The sequence below is a fragment of the Prorops nasuta genome, unplaced genomic scaffold (genome assembly GCF_024137725.1).
Source record: "Prorops nasuta isolate Cenicafe-Biocafe unplaced genomic scaffold, Cenicafe_Pnas_1.2 PNAS00014, whole genome shotgun sequence".
In the NCBI taxonomy this organism is placed as follows: domain Eukaryota; kingdom Metazoa; phylum Arthropoda; class Insecta; order Hymenoptera; family Bethylidae; genus Prorops; species Prorops nasuta.
The window spans coordinates 5,021,085-5,044,275 of NW_027116811.1; the positions used below are offsets into that span (position 1 = coordinate 5,021,085).

The window sequence follows — 23,191 nt, forward strand, 5'->3', positions numbered from 1 at the left end:
TTCACCCGAGAATATCCACGTTCGATTTAAAGAAAGAATTAAATTGTTGTAGGTTAACCGTTTATTTTAGTACTCTTTCTCTCTCACACTCTCCCCCTTCCACTGTCTTTTACACACATACTCATATGCACACACTCATACCCGCCAGACTTAACGATAAACGTTTCAACCGCCGTTAAGATACAGAACTGGCGTGTAACAAGTTAACCGGTTATTTTTATTTGGTTTCTCGTGCCAAAGACACTTGACACGGTCATGTCGCAGACGCCAGCATGGTTGGCATACAATTGTACAAACGCTTTCAAGGTCATGAAAAACACACTTGTAAAAAACTAATGCTTTTTTTTCGCATTTTCGTTCAGCGTCTTAAAAATACAGTTCTCGCATGCGATAAGCCCTTCAATAAAGAAGCCCCAGTATACATATCGTTCTTCTACGGCTCCGATTTATAATCTGGAGAGTATCTTAATGAGCAATGTCCAACAAATTTTGTACGCTTCTTAAGAAACTTTCTTAATAGCTCACTCGGATCACTGGGCTTTTGATTGACGGAAGAGTAGTACGATGTCTTATAAGCTAAACTTACAAGTAATGTAATCATTGACTGGGATTAAATTATATCTACGGGATGGTTTGCATAGAACCAGACTAAATAGTACACTTGTCTATTGGAACAAAATGTGCGTGATCTTATTGCTCTGCTCTAGCGAGCTAATCACTGAATTTAACGTTGAAATTCAATACGAGTGATTACACAGTATAGTTGGTATTACGATTAATCAAAGTGTTTAACGGCTAGTACGTCGTGGCAATAGCTGAAGGCCGAAGCTACCGATGTACTTGGTGAATCTGTCGGCCAGCAGCTTCTCGTGGTCGCTACGATTCCTCGCCAGTTCGACTAATTCTCGACTACGGGAACAGAAAGCATCCTCCAGAGGGCAGGTGACATCAACGACCATGTCGTTCAGTACCTCCTCCTCGTCGTAGTCCCAAAATCTAATTTTCGACTGATCGGACCCTCGTTTCCTGCAGTTGGCGAGATATTTCACTAATATATAAGCAAGGAACCTTCGATGGCACCAAAGAGCCTCGTGATCCGCATACATCCTGATCGCATCCTCGTTAGCCCTGCATTCCTCGACCCAATAAGAGAGAGCTCTGTAACAAGCACGCTTCTCGTTTTCGGGGAGTACTGCGCAGGGAATAGGATCGACGGGATTCCTGGACTCATCGGTGGAATCCTCGGCGTCACTCGCAATGTAAGAGACCAGCAGATCACGACGCTCGTTGTAGTCCTCGAAATTAGCTGGAACATGACTGCATTCAGCCATGCACTGTTTCAGAAGGAACTGTCGGTAGACGAATCCACTATGATCCGATACGTGCCTCTGGCACCAGGCTGACGTAACCTTAATCTCGGAGTCTAAGGTGGGATGGGTGTAACCTCTGGAATGCCGGATATTCATCACGAGCCTTCGATGGGTCCAGGCGTGGTAATTATTGGCGTACCAATCGGCGCAGGCCTCGGCCATTTTAACCTCGGCACAGAGCAAAGATTCGGCATCCGTTGGATCGTAGTCGGTACCTTTGGCGTCTAGGATGTACGGCAATAGCCAACGTCTATACGCGAAGGCTTCGAAACACTTTGGATTGTTGGACAGCACCATCCTGGAAAATGCAAGCTCGTTGATGGGCTCCAATTTTTGGCACCTCACGAGCTCGCATCTCATGTTCCAAAAAGTCGTTACGTCGGGGTTCAACAACAAAGCACCCATCAACCATCTCGCTACAGTACTGGGTTCCTCTCTCCTGTGTCGATTTTGCCTCAACTCCATCAGCCTCCGGTAAACGTAACAGTAAAGTGGACGGACGCACCATGATGCCAGACCCAAGGCATCCTCATGATGGAACACTGGCGATTTATTCTCGTTGTCCTTAGCGGGAACAATCTCGAAACCCTTCCTACGATTGAGATAACTAGTTTTATAATCTCCAATTAATTAATATTCGAGCACCCGTTTCTTTCAGTCGCTTTGCAGCAATGATAATAATCGATAGATAACGATGGTTACATCTACAGGGCGGTTGTCGGCTTTTACGTTTAACAACAATCGTTTATCTGACAAGTTCGTTCGTGTGCAGGTGACTGACGCTTGTGTGAGTGAGGGATACGTTAGTGATTATGATTGCGTTAATCGAACTTGATGGGAAACTCTTTGCTTTAATTCGTATACGATAATCGAGTTTAATGCGATGGCGTCAAGAAGTGGGGAATTATAAAGCTAAATCTTTCATGTAAATTTTTACATGTAGTCGCGTGCAACTAAACCTCGTACGCAACTTTCTTTTCACTGAAAAAGCGTCCCTGGCACGAGAAAACCCAGTTTTAATGAGTTTATATGGAAAAATGCAATGGTCATGCATTAATTACAAAGTTAGGAAGAGGGGGAATTCGTATTTTGGAGGTTTTTAAGACACCGCCCTTGTATACATATTATGAGAAATAGAGAAACATACTCACAGAGACAAGTTCTTTTTTAGCACGTTTTCTATGTCCACAAGGATTTTCTCGGCAGCCGGAAATGTATCGTCTTGCATTGTACTCTCGACAATTCGAATCCTTACATTTCTCCCAGGATCAACGTTTAGTAACTCGTTGAAATTTACTTTTCCGATCCTTAAACTTCTCCAATGCAGGCACGATGCAGCGTTGTACACGACGGAAGTCTGTTCGACTATCTGTAAGAGTTTGTCGGCATGCTTAAAGAAGTCGTGAAGATAGTTGCGAAACGATCGAGGGCAGTCATATCGACATCATGGCGCCAAATTTTCGATACACTCGAAGCAATTATATATATTTTTCCAAGTCATGTGTGGTGTGGTTTATGTTCATTTAAAATCTTCTGAATTGCCAAAATTGAATGATTTTTATTGAAATTTCAATTTTTCGAATTGAGATTATATAGAAAAATATATAGCAAAAAATACTGGCCTTGTAACTGAGAGGAGAGATTCGATTATTTTTACAATATGGCTACAACGTTACACTATATACACGATAAAAAGGCGTGTTGCAAACTTGCAACGTTGCAATTTACCAATAGCCATTAGTCTATTATAGGCATATTGGTCTAAAATTCTCTTAACCTGTCAATACGGTCAGTGGTTAAATTGACTTTCTCTATTCATCCTGTCTAATAAGGTAAAACTAGTTTGTTCCTTGTAAATTTGACTGAAGGACTATTGTTAATTTTTGGTTGTATTTGAGAAAAAATGTCTGACCCTCGTTTACGAATTTTGAAAATAAAAACTGGTGTAGTTAAACGTCTGGCAAAAGAGAAGATAACGTATGAAAAAGAGGCAGCTCAGCAACGTGAAAGGATACAAAAATTAAAAGAGCAGGGTAAGATCTATTTCTTGTGAGAATTCTTTGTCACATCGTTCGGTTTAATTTTAGAGACATTCGTCCAAACAGTTTATTGTGTCTAATGAAATTTAATTGTTATAAAGTTGTATTTTAAGTAATACAATTTTTCTTACAGATAAAGATGGCTATGACATTAGAAAACAAGAAGAAGTATTACAGGAATCCCTAATGATGGTACCTGATTGTCAACGTAGACTCATAAAAGCTTTTGAAGAATTGAAAAAAATTTTGGATACTGAACAAGATTTGAAGGAGGAAGAAGGATATATCGAGGCAGAAAAAGTTTTACAGGAAGCCGAAACACAAATGCCTAAGGAAGACGAAATCTTACAAATGTGTTAATTCAGAATATTAATCTTTACTTTGAATTTTGTCTGCAACCAAACTTTTGCATTTGATAATACGTTTGTACACTGACCTAAAATATTTTAATTTATAAGATTCTGATAGTTGTAAGCTACAGGTACTTTAAGCCGTTCTTTAGTATCAAGAAACATGTATAATAATCAAAACTTTTTGAAAGCTCCAGTTTATGGATTTGTTAGTACACAAGATATGTATTACACTCAGTCTGTTCATTCACAAGATTTTAACATTAATATTATTGTACAAGAGCGACAAAAATATGAAACAGACATCGAACAATTTCTACAGGAAAATTTGGAACAAACAGTCAAAGAAGAGAACAGTGTGGATAAATCTAATAAAATTGCTATGACTAGAGCTGCCTTAATATCAGTTCACACCTTAAATCAGAACATGAAGACTATTACAATGGAATTGAAAAATAAAACTGATTTATCTGATACCGAATATCAGGATAAATTAAATTTTTGTAAAAAAATAAAGTGCCAGATTCTTGAGAACCTAGCAATTTTTAAGGATAATAGTTTTCTAAGTAAAGTAAAAAAGGATCTAATAAGGAGAAAGAAAAAGAGATTAAGAGAAAGGTCTAACAGAGTAAAGTGGGCTCAGCAAAAATTGCATCATTCTGAGAAGAGAGCAAGATTGCACAATGAAATTGATAACTGGATTGGAAGTGCAAAAGCAGTAATTGAACGTGAAAAACAAGAAGAAAATTTGAGAAAGGATGCTGATTTAGTTTTGTTTGATGTTAGAGGTAAAAGAAATGATGCTAAGAAGTTCCTTGGTCTTCTACAGGAGCTGCAAAGCTTAAGAAATGTAAAAGTTGAAGTTGCCAGGGCTAGAGGAGAAAATTTGTCATCAGCAGCTGACGAAGCATTCAATAATATTATTGGTAAGATAGTTTCTTTTCCAGAGAAAAGTGTTTGGTATATAAAATTAATTATTTTTGTTTGACAGTTAAGCTAACCGAACAATGGTCAGCTTTAGACAGAGAATATTCTATAGAGGAACAGGGCTTAAAATTAATGCTTAAAACGGATAATGAAGAAAAAATAGAAAAGCAGAAGAAGAATACTTTTGATGAGTGGGAGTATGTTTTATTTGGCAGGAAATTAATTCTACCAAGTCTAGATTATACATACCTCAATAATATTATTTCAAATCGGTAGGTATAAAATAGTTTTTTATTACCCAATGCAATTAATATTTAAAATTATTTCAATTTTTCCAGTAATGCATGGGACAAAAGTATCAGTAATGAAAGTAATGCTACACCAATTCCAATTGGTTGGATAGTGCCTGAAAAACCATCTTCTGCTGCATGGCAAAAATGCGTAAAAACAGAATTAAATTTTTCTTAACAATTTAACATACATTCTTTTCTGTAAGTAATTGTTCATAAAAATAATTCATACAAATAAATTTGCTACTTAACTTTGCTATCTCTTTTTTTCTATATTTAATAAAAAGATTACTTAAAATATATATATTTGTGATGAAATTATGTCCCTTCTTGAAAATTATTATTCAATGTAAATAATTATGTAAAACACTTAAAAGCGTATACAATCCGCCTTTGAGTGCTAACATTCAATTCTTATATAACCGAGTAAAACTTATAAAGGTAAAAAATGCAGGAAATTTATATCGTAACGCCGTTATCTATGATATTTTCGTACTATACTACATTTAAATTCATTCAATAGAAGTTTTCAGATTTACAAGTAACATGCGGTTCTTGAATAATTTTTTTTTATCATAATAAATAAAATACAAAATGAATCAGTCTCGACGATTAATATCAATTTAATTATAACACATGATTGATAGAAAATATTTATATTTAACTTAATCATAAACGTTAACAGGTACAATAGACACATGATACTCATCAAATTATTTCCAGGAAATAAAACATTTTTTTATAGAAAATTATGTTTGTTTTATTTTTTAACTTTATATACTTGATGTTGTATACATCAATAACCTTATGCTATATTTTTTTTTTAATAACACAACTTTTAATATATAAATTAATTATAACATGAAAAACTATACGCGTAAAATAAAAAACTTATTCAATATTAGAGAGCCTTAAGTTTAAACTACTAAGCGTAATTTAAATATTTACAATCTTTTTCTTTTTCTTAGTGTGGCAAAGTCTTCAACGATTTCAAGGTCATCATCTGAACTTCGTTTTCTTCGTTCTATTTGTTGAACTGACTTACTTCTTAGAGGATTATTTGCTTTACAGTCATTTCGTTTTCCACGCGTTTTGGTAAGTTGACAATGTTGCGATGCAGCAGCTTCAAAATCTGGCGATGTAGTATTTTGAGAATCTGGTGGTTTGATAGTTAGAGAAGTGTGCGGTTCCAAGTCTTCTTCATCGCTAGATGCGTCATATTTCTCTACATCTATCGGACAAGGTTCTTGTTGTTGTACATTCCACGATCTTACACCCGTACGACCATTATTTTTACGATACAATTCGCAATACTTCATGCTACTATTTAGATGAGCAAGTTTACGAAGAAACTTTTCATCGTGGCTAATTATTACTAACTGAAAATGTTTTTGATGCTGGGAACGAGTAGCAACAATTTTAGCCAATGCATTTGCTAAATTAGAAGCATTAATATCGTCCAAATTCGTGGTGGGCTCATCGAGTGTCAAAATGCCACAGTGTTTACAAAACGTTTCAGCAATCGCTAATCTTATAATTATCGAAGCTAGCACCTTTTGTCCAGCGCTGCACCGATTTTTCATTTCAATTTCTTGTCCATTCTTAATTTGTAAAATTTTATAATTATACTGCCTTCTGGCTTCTCCGTGATTTTTAGTTGGTTCAGCTCGAATTTCTATGTAGTTTGTATCGTTCCCTATATATATAATCTCCCAGAGCCTTCTAATTATTACATTTAATGTGTTCATACGCTCCTCGTGGAAGGCCACCATTGCGCTATCCAAAGCGACGCCAAAAAGTTTAGCATTATCTATAGCTTCTTCCGTTACAGCAAGTTGAATACATTTCTTTTTATATTCGGCTCTTGCTGTCTTATACTTCTCCTTCATCAGCTCACTTGTATAATTCCTGATAGATATTTTAAGTTCTTCACAAGTTCCTTGCAGTATATTTTTTTCACGAGACAACTTGTCCTCTTCAAATTTCTTTTCTTTCATTGTTTTATTTATATCCATTTGAGGTAGTGATTTTTGCTCTTCTTTTAATGCACTATATTCCTGTTTCAATTTTTTCGCTTTTGAACGATATTGATACATTCTTATATTATCTAGTAACAGCCGCTTGGTCACACCCTGTGCAGACAAGTCTTCTTTGATTTCATCCATTTCTTTTTGCTTGATCATTTTTGTTTGTGTAAGTTGGTTTATTCTTTGTCGGTACTGATTAATTTGCTGCTCAGTATTGAGCAACGTGTCGGCAAAATTCTGTTTTCCCAACTCTTTTATCTCCTTCTGTATTTTCTTTAATTCAAATAACTGTCTATAAGATTTTTCTACTAATTTCCTATCAGCTTCTTGCTTTTCCTTATTTTTTCGCTTTTCATCATTCAACTGACGGATAGATTCATCCATTTTCTTACTTACAGCTGCTAGTTTTATACGCAATTCTTTGATTGATTCATTTAAGGACACTTCGCGTGTATTTAATTCGTTAATTTTATCCTTGAACTGTTTAAGTTTTTGTAAGTTTGACCGAATTCGTAACTGTTGCTCGTGCAAATTATTACGATGCTCTCTAGCGTGCTGCATTTTTTCATTATGCGCATCGATCTCTAATTGTAAGCTCTGAATTTCTTCACAATAATCTTTTAAACGATCTTTCAAAATAATTTTCTGGTCCTGTATTTGTTCAATAGTCCGATTATTTTTAACTCCCGCTTCATCTAAACGCTTTTTGAGTCTACTGGTAGATTCACGTATACTTTGTATTTCATTTATATATTGATCCCATCGAATTATATCTGTAAATATTTCATTGCACACCTTCAATCTTTTTTCAGGCTCTTTCAAAGCTGTTTTTAGTGAAGTTAATATTAATGTTTGCTCTTCAACGTCCTCTTCTATTTTATTTAAGTTTTGCCTTAAATTTGGAAGTGAAGTTTCTTCTACCTCCAATATTTTCTCAACCACAGGTTTCAGTTGTAACATGCTATTGTAAAATGCTTGTTGCTTTTTTAATTCATCTTGAAGTACGACTATGTTATTAGGTTGAGATTGTTTTATCTCATTTTTAAGTTCTTTTTTTAAGTTTTCAATTGAATTGATATTGTCTAAACTGGTGCGGCATAATGGACAACAGGGTTCTTTCTTTTCTAGTTGTTTCAAGTAATCAGTGTATACAATAGTTTTATAGGAATGTATGCCAATCTTATCACGTAAATTTTGTGTCTTTTTTGATTGAAGTAAGAGAAATTCATTAAACTGTTTATACTCACAATGTAAAGATATCTTATTTTTATCACTTTCTAATACTTCATTTAGTTTTTGTAATTCCATTTCAGTATGCTTCATAGTGGTGTTTAAAGTAGTTAAAAGATTTTGCTGTTTCTGAATGTCTTTTTCTAGTTGTTTTATTTGATTGGTTACGTCTCTTTTTACAGTTTCTACTTTGGCTTGTAATTTGTTTTCAGGAATTTCAGATACTTGGAGCAACTCTATAATTTCTTGTTCATATTTACTCTTTAATTCCTGTATTGCTGTTTTTTTAACGTTTAATGTGGTATTTTCCTTCTCCAATTCTGTTTGCAGTGAATTAAATTTATGAAGTTTGTTCATTTCTTCATCTAACTCGTTAATTTCAGCATCAGTACTGTTCTTCAAATTGATTGTATCATTAATTCGTTCTTTCACAGCACCTACATCAAATGCTTCATTCAGCCTTTCAATATTTTTATTTGCTTTTTCCACCTCAGACTCAATTGAGTTTAATGTGCTGGCAGATTCATTCACCTTAGTAATTTCTGCTTGTATGGTCTTTGTTTCACTCTTGATATCATTTACATCTTTAACTTTCAGATGTATTTCAGATTCAATTTTAGATTTTTCTGTACGTAACGAATCAACGTTTTTTTGTGCTTCATCTTCTTTAGCATCCATTTTTATTCTATTTGAGGTGGCATTATTTTCAATGTCTGTGTGCACGTTTACCAATGTTTGCATAAGTCTTGAAACTTCTAAATCTGAAACATTTGCATCTACTGTATGAAGATCATTTGCCAGTAATACATCATTTAAAATGTTATTTCTCAATGAAATTTTCTTTTTTTCATCTTCCACTTGTTGTTTCAGTGTACCAAGAGATTCACTTTTTCTCGTCAATAATACTGAGGTTTTTTGTTCTTCCTTAACCATATCTTGATATTCATTTTCCAATTTACTTAAACTATTATTTTTCTCTTCAAATGTATTATTAGAAGAGTCTAACTTCTTTTGTAACTCTTCTTCTGTTTCTTCATAAATTGTTTCAACACTTTCTGCTAATTCTTCATATTGTTGCTTGCATATATCAAATTCTGCCTTTTTCTTTTCTTGAGCAATAAGTAGTTTTTTTAATTTTAATTCTATTGCAGCAATCCTTTCAATTTCTTCAGTTATCGGTACAAGTTTGACATTGATACCTTCTATTCTCTCTTCAGATTTTTCCAATTTAATTTTTTGTTTTGCTAAATAGTTTTCTTTTTCTTCAACTTCACCAACTAAAATAGAATAACTATGTTTATATGCTTTTATCTCTTTTAGTGACACTGTTGCCATTTTTGCAAATTTTGTGACATCTTCGAGTGCTTTATTATAATTTGAAGTATCAAAAATATCATCAAATTTTTCTTTTAATTTTTTACCATCAGTAAATGGCCAATCAAATTCCTCTTGATGACAAAATATTACATTATTAATAATTGCTTTTGATACACCCATTAAACATCCAATTTCATAGTCTACATTTTCTAATCGACCACCTATTTGAACATACTGAAAAAATTATTTTAAATTTAATAAACTATATATACAACAGTACTTTTATTTATTTTACATAAATTCTATACCTCTTTTTCACCTTTCATTTTTCTGCTAATAAGAGCATCAAGCTTCTTTGTAGAAACACTTGTCCTTCTAGTGACTTCCATTACTCTAGTTATCATGTATGTGTTTGCTGCAGAATCACGTAAGAAGACTTTAACAACAGCTTTAAGCTAAAAACAAAAGAAAACTGTAAACTTCTTATTATAAATATAAACTCACAAAAGACAAATCAAATGAATAAAATTATAATTAATTATTCAAACATTTTACCATAGCACTTTTAGTTAATATAGGGTCGTGAAAAAACGACTGTCCATTATTTCCAGAATTTGGTGGAAAATCTCCGGTAATAGCAAATTTTAATGATTCAATTATTGTTGTTTTTCCAGTACCATTTGGCCCCAAAATAAGGGTTAAGGGATGAGAAAATGATATAACATTGTTACTGTCATCACTAAAATTACGAACCCCACATATTGATAATGCTTTGATACGCGACATTTTTGCTCGTAATTAATAACAATTAATTCGATTTTCAATTATCAATTTCAATATTATTCGATAAGCATTAAATAATACCGATTTATCAAACTGATAATAATGAACTATTAAATTGATTATTCTCCAATTATTCCAAATTTTCAAAAAATGAGATAATTAAATTCGGCAGAGTTGATGAATGGTGACGCAGAATGCAGGAAATGGATTCATACCGGTCATTTACTTGGACCATTTGAACGAACTGCTAAAGTGCTAATACTGCTGATGCGAATCAGGGCCTGCAATTCCTGCAAAGTGCAACTGTGCAAACTTCATTGTTGCTTATGGTATTTGTGGTATGTATACCAGCTTACCAGCGTTTTTAGCGCTACCTATGTTGTATATGACATATGTACTACATACAAGACAAGCAAGATGGAACTAAGCCGTGTTCCGTTATTGACTGTGAGTACTGAAAATCTATAGTTTATGTCACGCAAACTATAGATTACTAGTACTCACAGTCAACAACGGAACACGGCCTAAGGCCGGTATTCTATAGTCGTTGCTTACATATTTAATGGGAATCCGTATACCGACATTACAGAGCGAAAACTATTTCGCATGCAGCGTCGTTATTTGTTGATGGATTGTAAAGTTATTACAGGTTTTTGGAAATGCCAGAAACATATCTACTAAGTTACGTTAGGAAAATTAACAAAAAATGAACAAAAATTTTTGTTTAAATAAATATATTAACATTATTGAGAAACAACAATTAAATCGCAAAATCCCCCAACGTACTTTACTAGATAATGTTCATACGTTTCCAAAAAGTCCACATAAATGCAAATCCGTCAAGAAATGATGATGCTGCATGCGAAATAAATAATGGAAGAATTTCATGTTGGCGACTTCCCGAACACGAATTTCTTCCATTATTAATTTCGCATGCAGCGTCATCATTTCTTGACGGATTTGCATTTATGTGGACTTTTTGGAAACGTATGAACATTATCTAGCAAAGTACGTTGGGGGATTTTGCGATTTAATTGTTGTTTCTCAATAATGTTAATATATTTATTTAAACAAAATTTTTTTTTCATTTTTTGTTAATTTTCCTAACGTAAATTAGTACATATGCTACTGGCATTTCCAAAAACCTGTAATAACTTTACAATCCGTCTACAAATAACGACGCTGCATGCGAAATAGTTTTTGCTCTGTAATGTCGGTAAACGGATTCCCGTTAAGCATAGGTTATCTTTTTCTATTACTGTTAGGTGAAAAAGAACAATCGATACTTTAAGTCAGACTTAAATATAAGCAACGACTATGAATACCGGGCACCGGCTTAAAACCGATGCTGTCAACATGTTAGTGTTACGTGCTGGCTTAAGCCGCAACAGCACCACCTATGAGCCCATACGATACGATACTCACAATAATTATTAATAATGGCTGGTAGACATTGAATCCACTAGAATTTAGATCTCATTTAGAATATTATTCAACATATAAAGAGGAAACCTCCGTTATATAGGAAGTGTTTTAACATCCTTTTTCTACCTGAATCGTCACAAACAAAGCAATAAAACTACAACCCTTTTTTTTTGTCCTTCTTAAATATCGGGAAAACCTATCTGCAGCGCAGATGAGTTATCCGCGAGCATTCCGCGAGTTTCTCTTTTCCCAACTACGTAACATCCTACAAAAATCTCCCCGTGACGTAAGCAGGTTACTCTCAGTCCAGAAAATATCTCTTAGGCCGGTATTCATAGTCGTTACTTATATTTAAGACCGACTTACGCATAGGTTATCTTTTTCTATTACTGTTAGGTGAAAAAGGACAATCGATACTTTAAGTCAGACTTAAATATGTATAAGTAACGACTATGAATACCGGCCTTAGCCTCCCTACTCCTAGTTCCAAAATTTCCATGACAACGGAGCGACGCTTTCCGAAAACCAAGATTCGATTGGTCCAGAGAAGCGACGCTAGACCCCTTCTTTTCCTCTCAGATAAGGGATGCTCCTTTAAAAACCCTGGAGAACCCTTCGGAGAATAAGTTAAGCGCCTTCGAACCGCGGAGTTCAGCGAAAGTCAATTACTGAACTTACTATTAGTTAGTAATATTCGCATTACCAACCAGTGTAAAAATCATTGTACGAGCAAACAATAAATCAGCATAAAACTTTCAACAAATCTCATCAATCAGCTACCATTTAGATTCCTATCACGCATAGTGGGAAAGACGGTATCCTGCACCTACAAAATATCAACAAACCTCTTTACCTAAAGAGGGCAAAATCGTGAGTTTACGCCCATGAGAACGCACCCAGAGGGACAAGTAAGATCCAACCAGGCAGGCAGCCTTCATCAGGACGTAACATTAGCACCTATCAAAATGGATTTCGCTTCGCGACACTATACTTCAATTTATCGCCACTACGTGGCTAGTTGGCTACCGTGCGTACATACAAACCTCTGTTGTACACTTTGAAATCCACTCGGCCGGCGGCCCCGGTCCCCGAGCCACCCCGAGCGAGCGAGGTTCGGGCCCGTTCGGGAGATCCAGGGCCCGAGCCCCGGATTCCGGGCCTGCCGGGCGGCATTTAGCTGATTTAGCGCCACTCGCAGTCCTTCGTTTCGCACTCGCCAACCGCCACAGACGCCACCAACACCAGCGTTACCAGCTGGCAGCTCCTCATGCTGCTCAAAATCAAATCAGCCTAAACCAGGGTCCAGGCCTATTACCCATTTGCCCACAGTTAGCTTAATCCTTTCTAGGGTAGAGGGACATATGCATATGTCTCACTGATGCGAATAATAGAATTATTTGACGCTATACCGTTATTGAATGCAAAGGTTGCAATACAATTAACTAATTTTTGTTTTGAGCCATGGACGACAATTACGATAGATATGATAACTTGGAGTGGCTGAGAAGATAGACCGCCAAAGACGCTTGTGATGACTGATTAGTAATGGTGATTATGACTGCTGTATGAGTTATGTCGTTGTTGATTATACGCTAGATAAGCATTCACAAATAATATAGTGTGAGAGAGAGAGAATGTGTACTAATAATATGCATATGTATAGGAAAATGTACAGTTGGAAGAATAAATGACCACTACTCTCCAATATTTTATTGTTTTCTTCCTTTATTCTCCTCCTAATCAGTCTTTTCACAAAAAGTCTTAATACATGTGGAACTTAATTGAAGTCCCAGGATAACAAACAGAGAGAAAAAGGTCCAAAGATACCTTATATGTATACAAAATGGGATACTTAAGTCGCCCCAGACATACATAGATACAAAAGGACGCGTATCTCTTTAAGTATAAGTAAAAAAGATATTCAATTTTCGCATATGACCTTTCTGAAAGTAAGTAATAAGAGGTTTCGAAAAGGTCCTATGCAAAAATGGAGTATCTTTTATATTTAAAGAGATATACGCGTTTTTTATATTCATATTCTGGGGCGTCTTAAGTGCCTCACACTGTATATATACAAAGTATGAATGTACATACATACACAGTGGGTGATTGAATCGTATGTGGTTCAGCTATAGTGTAGTATATCCTTTTCCATGGTAAAGTACAGCATGAATTTAGCCAAATGGTAAAGGATTCAAATTTCCTGCTTTATACGGGCGGTAGTGAATGGATATTGGAAGATATAATACATTTAAAGAACCTTTATTTATCTACAATACAAGTTGACCTGCACTTGGATTTGAGTATTTATACGATAGTAGATTTTTACAAAAGAAACAAAAACACACCCAAGTATTACAGTGACCCTTAGAGACGAGGATGTTAGGTCACCAAGGTCACTGATGTTTTTATATAATTCTCAAAAATAGCGGTTTTACATAAACAGTATCCAGCTATATCCAAATATCTTACAAGGATTAAGAGTATTGTATTGTCATTATACCATAGTTTAAAAAAATCATAGATATTGATCTTCTTGCATCCTTCAACAAATTTATGTCAAGTATTACTTCTAACTACCCAGCCTTTAAAACAGCTTTAGTAGAACATTCAAGTAATCTGTATAATTGTAATTTGTACTCTGAAATTAGGTGTATAAGCTAGAAAATGAGTTTTCAGAAAAGTCAGACAATTGTAACCTTAATTTTCTTATATTGACAGGCAATTGAGATATACTATTTTTTTACATATTCAAGTATTGTAGATTTGATAAATTGCCAATACTTTGTGGTAAGAGTAACTATTTAAAAAAATTCTGATTTATTTTGAGATCTGTTAGATTTTTAAGTTTACCAATTTGATTTGGCAAAAATGATAGCTATAAAAAAAAGAAAAATCTTATTAATAATAATAATAACAAAATGGAATATATTTTTTTACAATATAAACACTTACTACATTATTGCTTATATCTAATAAGCATAAACTATTAATAATTGGGCTTTGATCTAGCCAAGTTCATTTTATAGTTTTTCCAAGCTGATTGTGGGCCAAATATAATTCCTGCAAACATGGTAAGTTATCCAGCTCCTTTAGTAATGATGAAATTAGATTATCTGATAAGTTTAATATTGTTAAGCTCTGCAATATTAAAATTTGTCTATCAAAAGATTTTCTGTTTAATTCCATCACATGTAGCTCTTTAGTAATTTTTGGGAAACCTTCCACATACACACACACACACACACAGTAAAATAGAGTATTTTCTTTATTGAAACTTCAGTTTTTTTGGAACTGTAAAAAGCTTTTTTGGATTTAAATTTGACAAGGCTAGAACTGCTAGATCTGTCTTTTTTTATAACACCAGTTTCAGGACATGAATGAAACTTTCAAATTGAACTCATTTACACCAAATAATTAAATCATGGGAGGGACAGTCAATCTTATAGTTGCTTTTCCTTCAGTTATAAACTTTGTAAAGATTTTCTCTATGTTACCATCCACCTAAGATATATGTATATACATAGATAAAATATTAATACTGAAGTAAGTGTAATTAATTATAAAAGGAATATCATTGTGAGAAATAGAGATTAAATTAATATATAAAGAAACAATGATTAATTATTAATTGTGATTAAAACTTGCTTACCTTGTATATATTTGGTGCCTTGTTTATTCATTTGAGTTTGAATTAGATAGAAATTTCATCATTATTTACTGTTTACCATCCAATAGCCAAGCAAGACCGCTCTCTGTGTTGTTTTTCTTGTAAAATTTGTCACAGATAATGATTTATTGCTAACCTCAACATTGCAGTAAAGTTTCATTATTAAATATCAAAACATGATTAAATAGATAAGACGAAAACGATGGCAATAATTGGATGCACTCAGCCCACCCAAATCATAGTTGGGTGAACTTCTGTTAGTAGTTTTTCTTGTTAACTCATTTTATTTTTATCGAATCATAGTTAAATTTCATTTGAACGAATCAATTTAACCTTTATAGTCTGGAAAGCCACTACTTATAGTGGCGCGTTGGTGGTGGCAACATTTTCAAAGTTTATTCCAATGAAATTGATCAAACGACTGTAATAGTTAAACAAAAAAGTAGGTAAATAATATGCCCACAGACTATAAAGGTTAATAAATTATTCCCATCTGGATTCCTGATTCGGGAATCGAGAGGCCAGTAGTGATGTCCATGATGTCACTTGAAGTAAATAAGGAGCCAAGGCTCGAAATCTCGAAATCCATGGCAACAACCACTTTCTCAGCGCAGCGAAAAATAATTGACGTGATTTGTCAAATTTGAAAAAGGGCTGATTGTTTAACCAATCACACACACATCAAATATTTCTTGCTAGGTTGAGAAAGTAGTTGTTATAATTTACTTATGACAGCGCTGCCATGTAATGCAGCACCAAACTACGCGCAAAATACACTTAAATAAGATGTTATCGGAGGAATGTGTTTGATTATTACAATCTTATATTTTATCTGTAATTTGATTAATACATAATTTGTTGTACTAGTTAGAAAACAAATATTTATGATACTTTATACACATAAAAGTTTAAAAAGCAATAGAATTGAAAGGGCTCTTATGTATCTGACACAATTGCATCTTGACATGCTCTATGGGTAATATTTTGTACTTCCATTTCAGATTTAGTAAATATTTATATATATATCTATATATATATCTATATATATATATATATATATATAATTTTGATCAATTTTTAAGAAACTAATCTATAATTTATCTCATTTATTTTTTGTAGTCTTCTTTCTAAATGTAAAATAGTTATCATCAATTCTAGAATAATATTCTTTTGGTGTAACAGTTTTCTTCTTACCAACATAGTCAACAGTAAAGTCAAGATCCTTATGTTTCGTCTGATCAATGCCTCCATATGCAAGGATTTCATTAATCAATATATCTGGATCTTCTGGATGCTCCACTAAATTCAAATTATTTCTAGAAATGTCTGAGTAATAAGAATTTACTGTATATTGGCTCTAAAGGGTATAAATAAAAGCTATATTATAATATGAAAGAAAAAAGTAAATATCGTATAAATAACCTTACACTGCTTTCATCAGGTATTTCCAAGTCATTAATTGATATTATGTTATGCTTCAAAAGGCTCTGTATAGCACAATTTTTGTGTAATTTACATCTTCTTAAAACGTCACTTACAGCTTGTAAACTATTGTTCCCATCAGGATTTGAAATTGTATCAGTTTTAAAATCATTTACCCTACTTTTGCATTCCTTACTTTTTTCAACACTGTCATACTTTGATTTATCTAACTGTCTAGACCTGACATAATCATAAAAATTATCGTCAGATCCTGCAATTGTACCGATTGCCTAAAACCAAAATTTATTTATTCCATCCATTAATACTACACTGATTAAAATAATAAAAAAAATCACATTTTTTAAAGAATTTGCTATTATACGAGGGTCAAATATAGGTTTATTGATATCTGATAAATCATTGCCCTGGTCATTCTCATCATAGGCCTAAAAATAAAGAAAATACTAAAGAAATACATAAATAAGACAACAAAATTATATAATAAAATTGTACAAAGAAAAAAAAGTATCCGATTGGTCAAATATCTGAACAATAAATCATTTTTAGGCAAAGTATTGAAAACATTAATTTAAATTTAGAAACTGTCTGAAATATTATTAACTTGAACTTGAATAATTCATCTGTAATTATGTATTATTCAAAATCTTCTGAGTTGAATCCCCAATTACTTGCTATTTGTTATAGTTTGGAGTCAGTATAAGATACACATATAACTTTGAATTTATAAATCTCTCAGAAAACATAGCTAATGTTTCCTTTCTAATTATACTTAATTCATTTTCAAACGTCTTAGTGAAATCTAAATATTGTCAAGATTATCTTACATAGAAAACTCCACGTGCTTTTGGAATGCTTTGCTGTTTTGTTTTTTCGTTTTTTTTCTTATGAAATTTAGGTGATTTATCATTTAATTGAGCTATCTGTGTGTGTTTATTAATATCATCGTAAACATTCATCATTTTTGGATATCTAAAAATAATATAAATTTAACTTTTTCAAGCAATAAATATGTACACTTATGACTCTATAGCAAAATATGACAAAAAACTTCAAATTAAAAAAAGAAGTTAAACACACAAGAGCTTTACAATAAATTGCGACCATGTAAACGCGAATTACGGGAAATGCGAATTGATGCGAATCAGGGGCTGAAGTCAGCTGAACCAAGCTGAACACTCACAGCACTCACTGCGCTCACTCACTGTTCACTGATTTCCTCTGACTGAAACGGCTGGAACTGTCTGAAAAGACTGAAAAGTGACTGAACTAAAGTACTGAAACTCTGAAACCCACTGAACTGACTTCAACTGACTAAACCCGTATTGGCCGTATTTGATTTTGGATAATTAGATAATGGATACACTAGTTGGAAACAGTTGGAAATTGCGCGAGGCGTGAAGACACTGGCGCCACTGCCACAGCGGCTACACCACACCAGGGGCTGGACACTCAGGCCTCGAAGGCTCGAATTATTTGTACCGAAGGCAATTCTTAGCCAACCGAAGAAAGTTAAATTCGAAGAAAATACTGTATTTAAGTTGGTAGCAGTGCTTGAGAATGTTGATAGATATAGCACATAAATGACATATATATATGTTGTCTTGTGGATTGCAAAATCCCATGAACTGCCATAAACGAAGACAAAATGAAGAAATAAGATAATATAAAATTATATAAATATAGGTACAAGAGGAAATTTAACAGATTACTTTGGTTTCAGAATTCCAGATTGGTTCTGAAGAAGAAAAATTCGAAAAAGAAAATGTAGTAGCTAAAGCATCAAAAGCTGGTAATATTTTTAACGTTTGATAATATTTAGTTTAATAAATTTAACATTTTAATGTTATTTCTTTCAATTTTGAGAAGAGGTAGGAGGCAGAGAAAGGACGACAATAGTCTGGAAGGGAAAAAGAATAAATAGATATGTAAAAGGAACTTCAATCTACATAACAATTAACAATTAGATATATATAGTATAGCTGTATCTTTATTTTGTGACTATAAATTGACATATATTTATAGTATATAAAATTTAGCCTTTTAATAACATGACATTTTCTATTTTCCAGATTTATTACAATTGTTCCAGTAAATAATATTTTTATTTAAACATGACTGTTACAAAGAATTTATTTTTTGTTCTTCATATAAATATTATAATTAAGAATTACTTTTTTTTCACATGTAAATATTATAATAAAGTTTTGTTTATACAATTATAAATATATTCAGTAGCTGTTCTTATATGCAAAATAACCCAATCGAATGTTCCAGTATTCAATAATAATTCTAATTCCATTGGTGTAATACTATCTTCCAACAAAATTTTATTTCCAGTCCCATAGTTAAAGCCACAAAGTACTCCAAACGAACCTTCATCTATTTGTATTGCATTATTAAAGCGATATGATGTTTGACTGCCATAGTTCCAGTAGCAGTAGTATCAGTGGTAGAATCATTTCTGTGGTAGCAGAATAATTATTGATTACAGTTACAGCAGTCTGAAAAGTTTTACCATAAAGGCATATTACTATAGTGATAAAAGAATTAAAAGAGGAAAATGATAAAGTATTGACCTGATTATTTGTACTTGCCACTCGAATCAATGTTTTATGTCACTGCCATATAGGCAAGATCAAGTGCTATTGCCAAAATGCTGTCCAACTAATCTGTAAAGTATGAGTGTCGCAGCTAGCCAAAGCATAAACAGGCTCATATATGTAGCGAAGAATGAATCACAAAGAAATATATTTAGATTTGGTGTATCTTCATCTTTTTCTCTTGCTAGAAATGCACGTAAACTCGTGATACTTGACCATTTTTCAGGTGAAGTGTTAATATAAACACCGTCGTCTGTTAAATATCGTCTGTGGTATCTATACGATACTATTAAACGACCTCCCATAAAGGTTTTAACGTTTACAAATGCTGGTAGATTGCTCTTATGTTTAACAGAAGAGATAAATTATTAACAATCCTCAAATTAACTTTATCAGCTAAATTGGAATACTGACCTGTCCGTTTCATGGTTCTTTATCACAATTGTACCAGAGTCACTAAGTGATTGATAGATACATGCACTTAGTGCAACCGTAAGATCTCTCATTGTGAATATTTCAGAATAATGTGTATTTCGATTGGGCATAGGTGCATTTCGTAGTTCAACCAGTGTTTGTAACATATTATGCGCCAGAAACCGGAAATAATAATGGATAAAGGAAGTATGAAAAAATCAATAAAAGGATACTAATTGATTTGTAAACAAATATCTTACTTGCAAATGTCTCACTGGGTCAGTGACCATAGTTTTATTGTAAGCCACACTGGCGCTAAATAGAGGTAGCGTTGTAGGGAGCTAAGCAATTGTTGCTGAGTCTTTTCCTGTTGCAATTCTTAAAATAAAAGTACTTATTCCATTCTTACAGAAGCTGAACCACCACCGAATGCTTCGTGTAACGAGTAATATGACAATAAAGTTCTTAATGACGTTTCGTTAAGCTATGGAATAAATCGAATATGATTAATGGTTTAAATTTTTTCTATTTATTAAAAGGCTATTTAGTTACCTTTTATCCACTTTTTCATTTCGCCGTTCTTTGAACTTTTGCTTCGAAATCTAATTTTTCTGCTGCAAGAATTTCATGTAAATTTGGTTGTTCTCTAGGCCTATAAGTAGGTTCATCATTAGTCATTGCTTCATCGTCTAAAAAGTAAAATAAAGTATTATGTGCTTTTATAGAAAGTTAGTGGAGAACATAATAAAATGATATAAGACCTGCATTGTGAGACATTGTTAGCATCGTTATCAGTGCTTGTGCTGTTGTTGCAAAGCTGCCTCAAAACATCATCTGCTTGTTCAAGCCATGTATAGTTGATATCTGAACTGTTCGCTGTCAACCTCAAATCCAGTTGATAATGTTGACAATTCTTCCATGAGATTTTTTAAACAGGCTATAAATTACAGCTGTTGTGTCATGATATCCAGTTGTCCTATTACCTTCTTTAGCTTCTCCTAAAATAAGAATATAAGAATAATTGATTAGAATAATATACCTGCTTGTTAATTAACTTAACGAAAAAAATACAAAAATACCTTCATCTCCAATATATTTAATGCTTCCACCAATTTCTCCTCTATCCATCTTCATTGTTAAAGGAGGACTTCCAAGATCGGGATCTTCACTATTAACTGGATCATCGTCCTAGTTTAATACTAGCTTATCTTCTTTCTTTTTACCACACTCAATAGCAAGTGTGCTCCAATCTATTCATTGCCATGAATCTACATAGAATGCAGAATAATGCTTATAAAAATAACAGATTGACATAAGTTTTGTGAGTGAGGATCTTGTTAACATTATTATGACTTCCTTCGACAGTAGTTTCTGTAATGCTTATATCCTAATCTATTATTCCAGTATTAATTTGAGAACCCTGTACCTTGATCTTACTGGGGACATTAAGAATGCCTGTTATTGAATATTAAAATAGATTAATAATATAAGAGTAACACATTATAACAGCAGCATTAAGTAGGAAAGATACAAATTCAAACTGTCCTCTCTATTAGCATCCATTACTTTATTAGGCAATTTTGATAAGAATTCAAATGCTAGAGCAGGATAACCAGCTTTGAAGAGGGTATGTGCAGTGGTAAAGTATAATTGTTGCACCAGTGGCATAATACTACCTTCCAACATTCACTATTTATCTGGCCTAAGCTTCTGTTTTCAATACCATAAGTAAAGTTAAAAATTACTACAGAATGACCCTCCCTTTTATCTTGTGTTGTTGAGGTTAATTTATTATCTGAGTAGCACTGAGTGCATATGTAAAGATACATAAAATTTGAAAACGTTTGGATTTGCTGAATCAATGTGAAAACAAAATATTAGTCAAGATATAATATAAAAAAAATTTTAGGAAAGTGATTTAAGAGATACACCGTTGCTTACCTATTCTGTCATAAGGCTTTTTAGATTCATCGTTGTATTGTAGATACATCATACCAATGTTGGTTAAAAACAGTGTATTCAGAGAAACAGAATGATTTTTTAAAATCCAAAGCACCGTACTATGCAGGGCAGATCTGTATGGGCCTTGGCATATCCTGATTTTCTCTTTCTTTCTCACATCCTAGTATTCCCTCGTACAACACTTTTCTTAAATTTAAAGATGCTATATTATCCTTGTAAAGCCTCATCAGCACCATTGCAACTTGTAGGTTATTTAACTTATTCACACAACTTCAATGGCATTTGTCAATGCCCCTGCTAATAAGGAAAATGTTTCTGCATACTCAAATCTTTGCTTCCCAAGCAAAGCAACGTTATTCTTTAAAGCTGTTTGTCTCCAGTGGTTCTTAGCAAAATTGTTAGCAAAGAATTCTGTCATTCTTTTGACTCTCTAATTCCTAAAAAGACCCCGAGTAAGATTTTTCTTCTTCATGCCTAAATGATAAATTGCTGTGTCCAATGGATCTTGCTTACGTTGGAAAGCTGCTTATGGCTATTTTTTCTATATATCTTCTAACAAATATGTTACTCCTAATCCACCATCCAACGTTTAGTTCCTTCTGCACAAATCATTTTGATTCATTCTTGAACTAAAATATATATATGTCATTAGGTCTGTTCTCGTTGGCCTACACTTTTAACACTTTCTACACTTTCCGTATTTCTGTCTTTGTCCATTGTATAAGTTGACACCCTAAAAAGTGCACAAAGTGTAAAAAGTGTAGGCAACGAGAACAGACCTATTATGTGTTATATGATATCTATCAACATTCAAGATGGCGGCCCAGCAATTTATCCCTTTATCCCCTCCATCTTGGCTTCACTTTCGCAAGCATATATAGTCACTCGCAGTCGCTCGTATTTTTAAGGAGCCCATATCTGATTCTTAACAGTGATTTATTTTTATGAACCAATTGCTTCGGCCACAAAATATTATATAATATATCGAAAACTTATTATAAATTTCGAAAATCTGTTAATTCTTTGATAAAGTAGATTCGGTCTTACGAAAGAATGAATGAACCTTTCTGCATCTCTAATATTCAAGCTACACTAAATGCATCAATTGCATATACTCCTTATATAGCTTTAACATTCCTGTTCGTTGTTAATAAGAAAAATTGAATCAAGAAGTATTATCCTTTCTCATTTCACTAATAGCGATAATGGAGCGTCTACTATTACCAGCTTCATGGGTGAGCAAGATCGCCTTTTATAAAAAGCAATCGCACAACTGCACTTGCGAACCGTCAAATTACTTTTCACCGATTTTCGATTATTTTAACATACTAAATAATCTTTATA

The 23,191-nt window shown here is 33.3% G+C and overlaps 5 protein-coding genes across 18 annotated transcripts; 2 read left to right on the forward strand and 3 right to left on the reverse strand.

Moving 5' to 3' along the window:
• Window positions 1-43: 43 nt before the first annotated feature.
• On the reverse strand, window positions 44-2,737 carry LOC136778571 (protein prenyltransferase alpha subunit repeat-containing protein 1-like). The gene is made up of 2 exons (XM_066735529.1): window positions 2,522-2,737; window positions 44-1,962 (listed from the first exon to the last, which is right to left on the reverse strand). Exons 1-2 carry the CDS (start codon window positions 2,596-2,598, stop codon window positions 789-791), a joined length of 1,251 nt encoding a protein of 416 aa, XP_066591626.1. The 5' UTR covers window positions 2,599-2,737; the 3' UTR covers window positions 44-788.
• Window positions 2,738-2,984: 247 nt separating this feature from the next.
• LOC136778573 (tubulin-specific chaperone A-like) lies at window positions 2,985-3,919 on the forward strand. Its single transcript, XM_066735531.1, has 2 exons — window positions 2,985-3,403; window positions 3,543-3,919. Exons 1-2 carry the CDS (start codon window positions 3,274-3,276, stop codon window positions 3,767-3,769), a joined length of 357 nt encoding a protein of 118 aa, XP_066591628.1. The 5' UTR covers window positions 2,985-3,273; the 3' UTR covers window positions 3,770-3,919.
• Window positions 3,920-3,922: 3 nt separating this feature from the next.
• Window positions 3,923-5,233, forward strand: LOC136778572 (programmed cell death protein 7-like). The gene is made up of 3 exons (XM_066735530.1): window positions 3,923-4,685; window positions 4,751-4,958; window positions 5,025-5,233. The coding sequence occupies exons 1-3, from the start codon at window positions 3,923-3,925 to the stop codon at window positions 5,152-5,154; spliced, it is 1,101 nt and encodes a 366-aa protein (XP_066591627.1). The 3' UTR covers window positions 5,155-5,233.
• A 383-nt stretch (window positions 5,234-5,616) lies between these two features.
• On the reverse strand, window positions 5,617-11,988 carry LOC136778569 (DNA repair protein RAD50.L-like). The gene is made up of 4 exons (XM_066735525.1): window positions 11,759-11,988; window positions 10,106-10,623; window positions 9,859-10,005; window positions 5,617-9,784 (listed from the first exon to the last, which is right to left on the reverse strand). Exons 2-4 carry the CDS (start codon window positions 10,334-10,336, stop codon window positions 5,921-5,923), a joined length of 4,242 nt encoding a protein of 1,413 aa, XP_066591622.1. The 5' UTR covers window positions 10,337-10,623; window positions 11,759-11,988; the 3' UTR covers window positions 5,617-5,920.
• A 2,016-nt stretch (window positions 11,989-14,004) lies between these two features.
• LOC136778308 (uncharacterized) lies at window positions 14,005-22,831 on the reverse strand. Of its 14 annotated transcripts, XR_010823393.1 has the most exons (10): window positions 22,361-22,831; window positions 21,827-22,284; window positions 20,965-21,738; window positions 20,647-20,883; window positions 20,438-20,574; window positions 19,886-20,369; window positions 19,448-19,812; window positions 18,052-19,372; window positions 17,207-17,296; window positions 17,126-17,140 (listed from the first exon to the last, which is right to left on the reverse strand). XR_010823393.1 is itself a non-coding variant. In XM_066735042.1 (8 exons), exons 2-6 carry the CDS (start codon window positions 17,828-17,830, stop codon window positions 15,483-15,485), a joined length of 717 nt encoding a protein of 238 aa, XP_066591139.1. In that variant the 5' UTR covers window positions 17,831-17,840; window positions 17,949-18,089; the 3' UTR covers window positions 14,005-14,636; window positions 14,714-14,821; window positions 15,411-15,482. The 14 variants fall into 14 exon arrangements, 13 of the variants coding, with proteins under 13 accessions (XP_066591139.1, XP_066591138.1, XP_066591137.1 ...); XM_066735042.1 differs by lacking the exons at window positions 19,448-19,812; window positions 19,886-20,369; window positions 20,438-20,574; ... (2 more) ...; window positions 21,827-22,284; window positions 22,361-22,831 and adding exons at window positions 14,005-14,636; window positions 14,714-14,821; window positions 15,411-15,526; window positions 16,623-16,785; window positions 17,696-17,840 and having other exon boundaries at window positions 16,856-17,140; window positions 17,949-18,089; XM_066735041.1 differs by lacking the exons at window positions 19,448-19,812; window positions 19,886-20,369; window positions 20,438-20,574; ... (2 more) ...; window positions 21,827-22,284; window positions 22,361-22,831 and adding exons at window positions 14,005-14,636; window positions 14,714-14,899; window positions 15,411-15,526; window positions 16,623-16,785; window positions 17,696-17,840 and having other exon boundaries at window positions 16,856-17,140; window positions 17,949-18,089.
• Window positions 22,832-23,191: the final 360 nt, after the last annotated feature.

Coding starts and splice junctions, on each gene's coding strand:
- LOC136778571 (XM_066735529.1), bottom strand. CDS start 2,598: ATGCAAGACGATACATTTCCGGCTGCCGAGAAAATCCTTGTGGACATA. Junction 1,963..2,521: donor CTAAAAAAGAACTTGTCTCT/GTGAGTATGTTT, acceptor TCTCAATCGTAG/GAAGGGTTTCGAGATTGTTC.
- LOC136778573 (XM_066735531.1), top strand. CDS start 3,274: ATGTCTGACCCTCGTTTACGAATTTTGAAAATAAAAACTGGTGTAGTT. Junction 3,404..3,542: donor ACAAAAATTAAAAGAGCAGG/GTAAGATCTATT, acceptor TTTTTCTTACAG/ATAAAGATGGCTATGACATT.
- LOC136778572 (XM_066735530.1), top strand. CDS start 3,923: ATGTATAATAATCAAAACTTTTTGAAAGCTCCAGTTTATGGATTTGTT. Junction 4,686..4,750: donor AGCATTCAATAATATTATTG/GTAAGATAGTTT, acceptor TTTGTTTGACAG/TTAAGCTAACCGAACAATGG. Junction 4,959..5,024: donor AATAATATTATTTCAAATCG/GTAGGTATAAAA, acceptor CAATTTTTCCAG/TAATGCATGGGACAAAAGTA.
- LOC136778569 (XM_066735525.1), bottom strand. CDS start 10,336: ATGTCGCGTATCAAAGCATTATCAATATGTGGGGTTCGTAATTTTAGT. Junction 10,006..10,105: donor TATTAACTAAAAGTGCTATG/GTAAAATGTTTG, acceptor TTTTGTTTTTAG/CTTAAAGCTGTTGTTAAAGT. Junction 9,785..9,858: donor AAATGAAAGGTGAAAAAGAG/GTATAGAATTTA, acceptor TAATTTTTTCAG/TATGTTCAAATAGGTGGTCG.
- LOC136778308 (XM_066735033.1), bottom strand. CDS start 17,830: ATGATGAATGTTTACGATGATATTAATAAACACACACAGATAGCTCAA. Junction 17,297..17,695: donor AAGCACGTGGAGTTTTCTAT/GTAAGATAATCT, acceptor CTTTATTTTTAG/GCCTATGATGAGAATGACCA. Junction 16,786..16,855: donor AAATACCTGATGAAAGCAGT/GTAAGGTTATTT, acceptor TATACCCTTTAG/AGCCAATATACAGTAAATTC.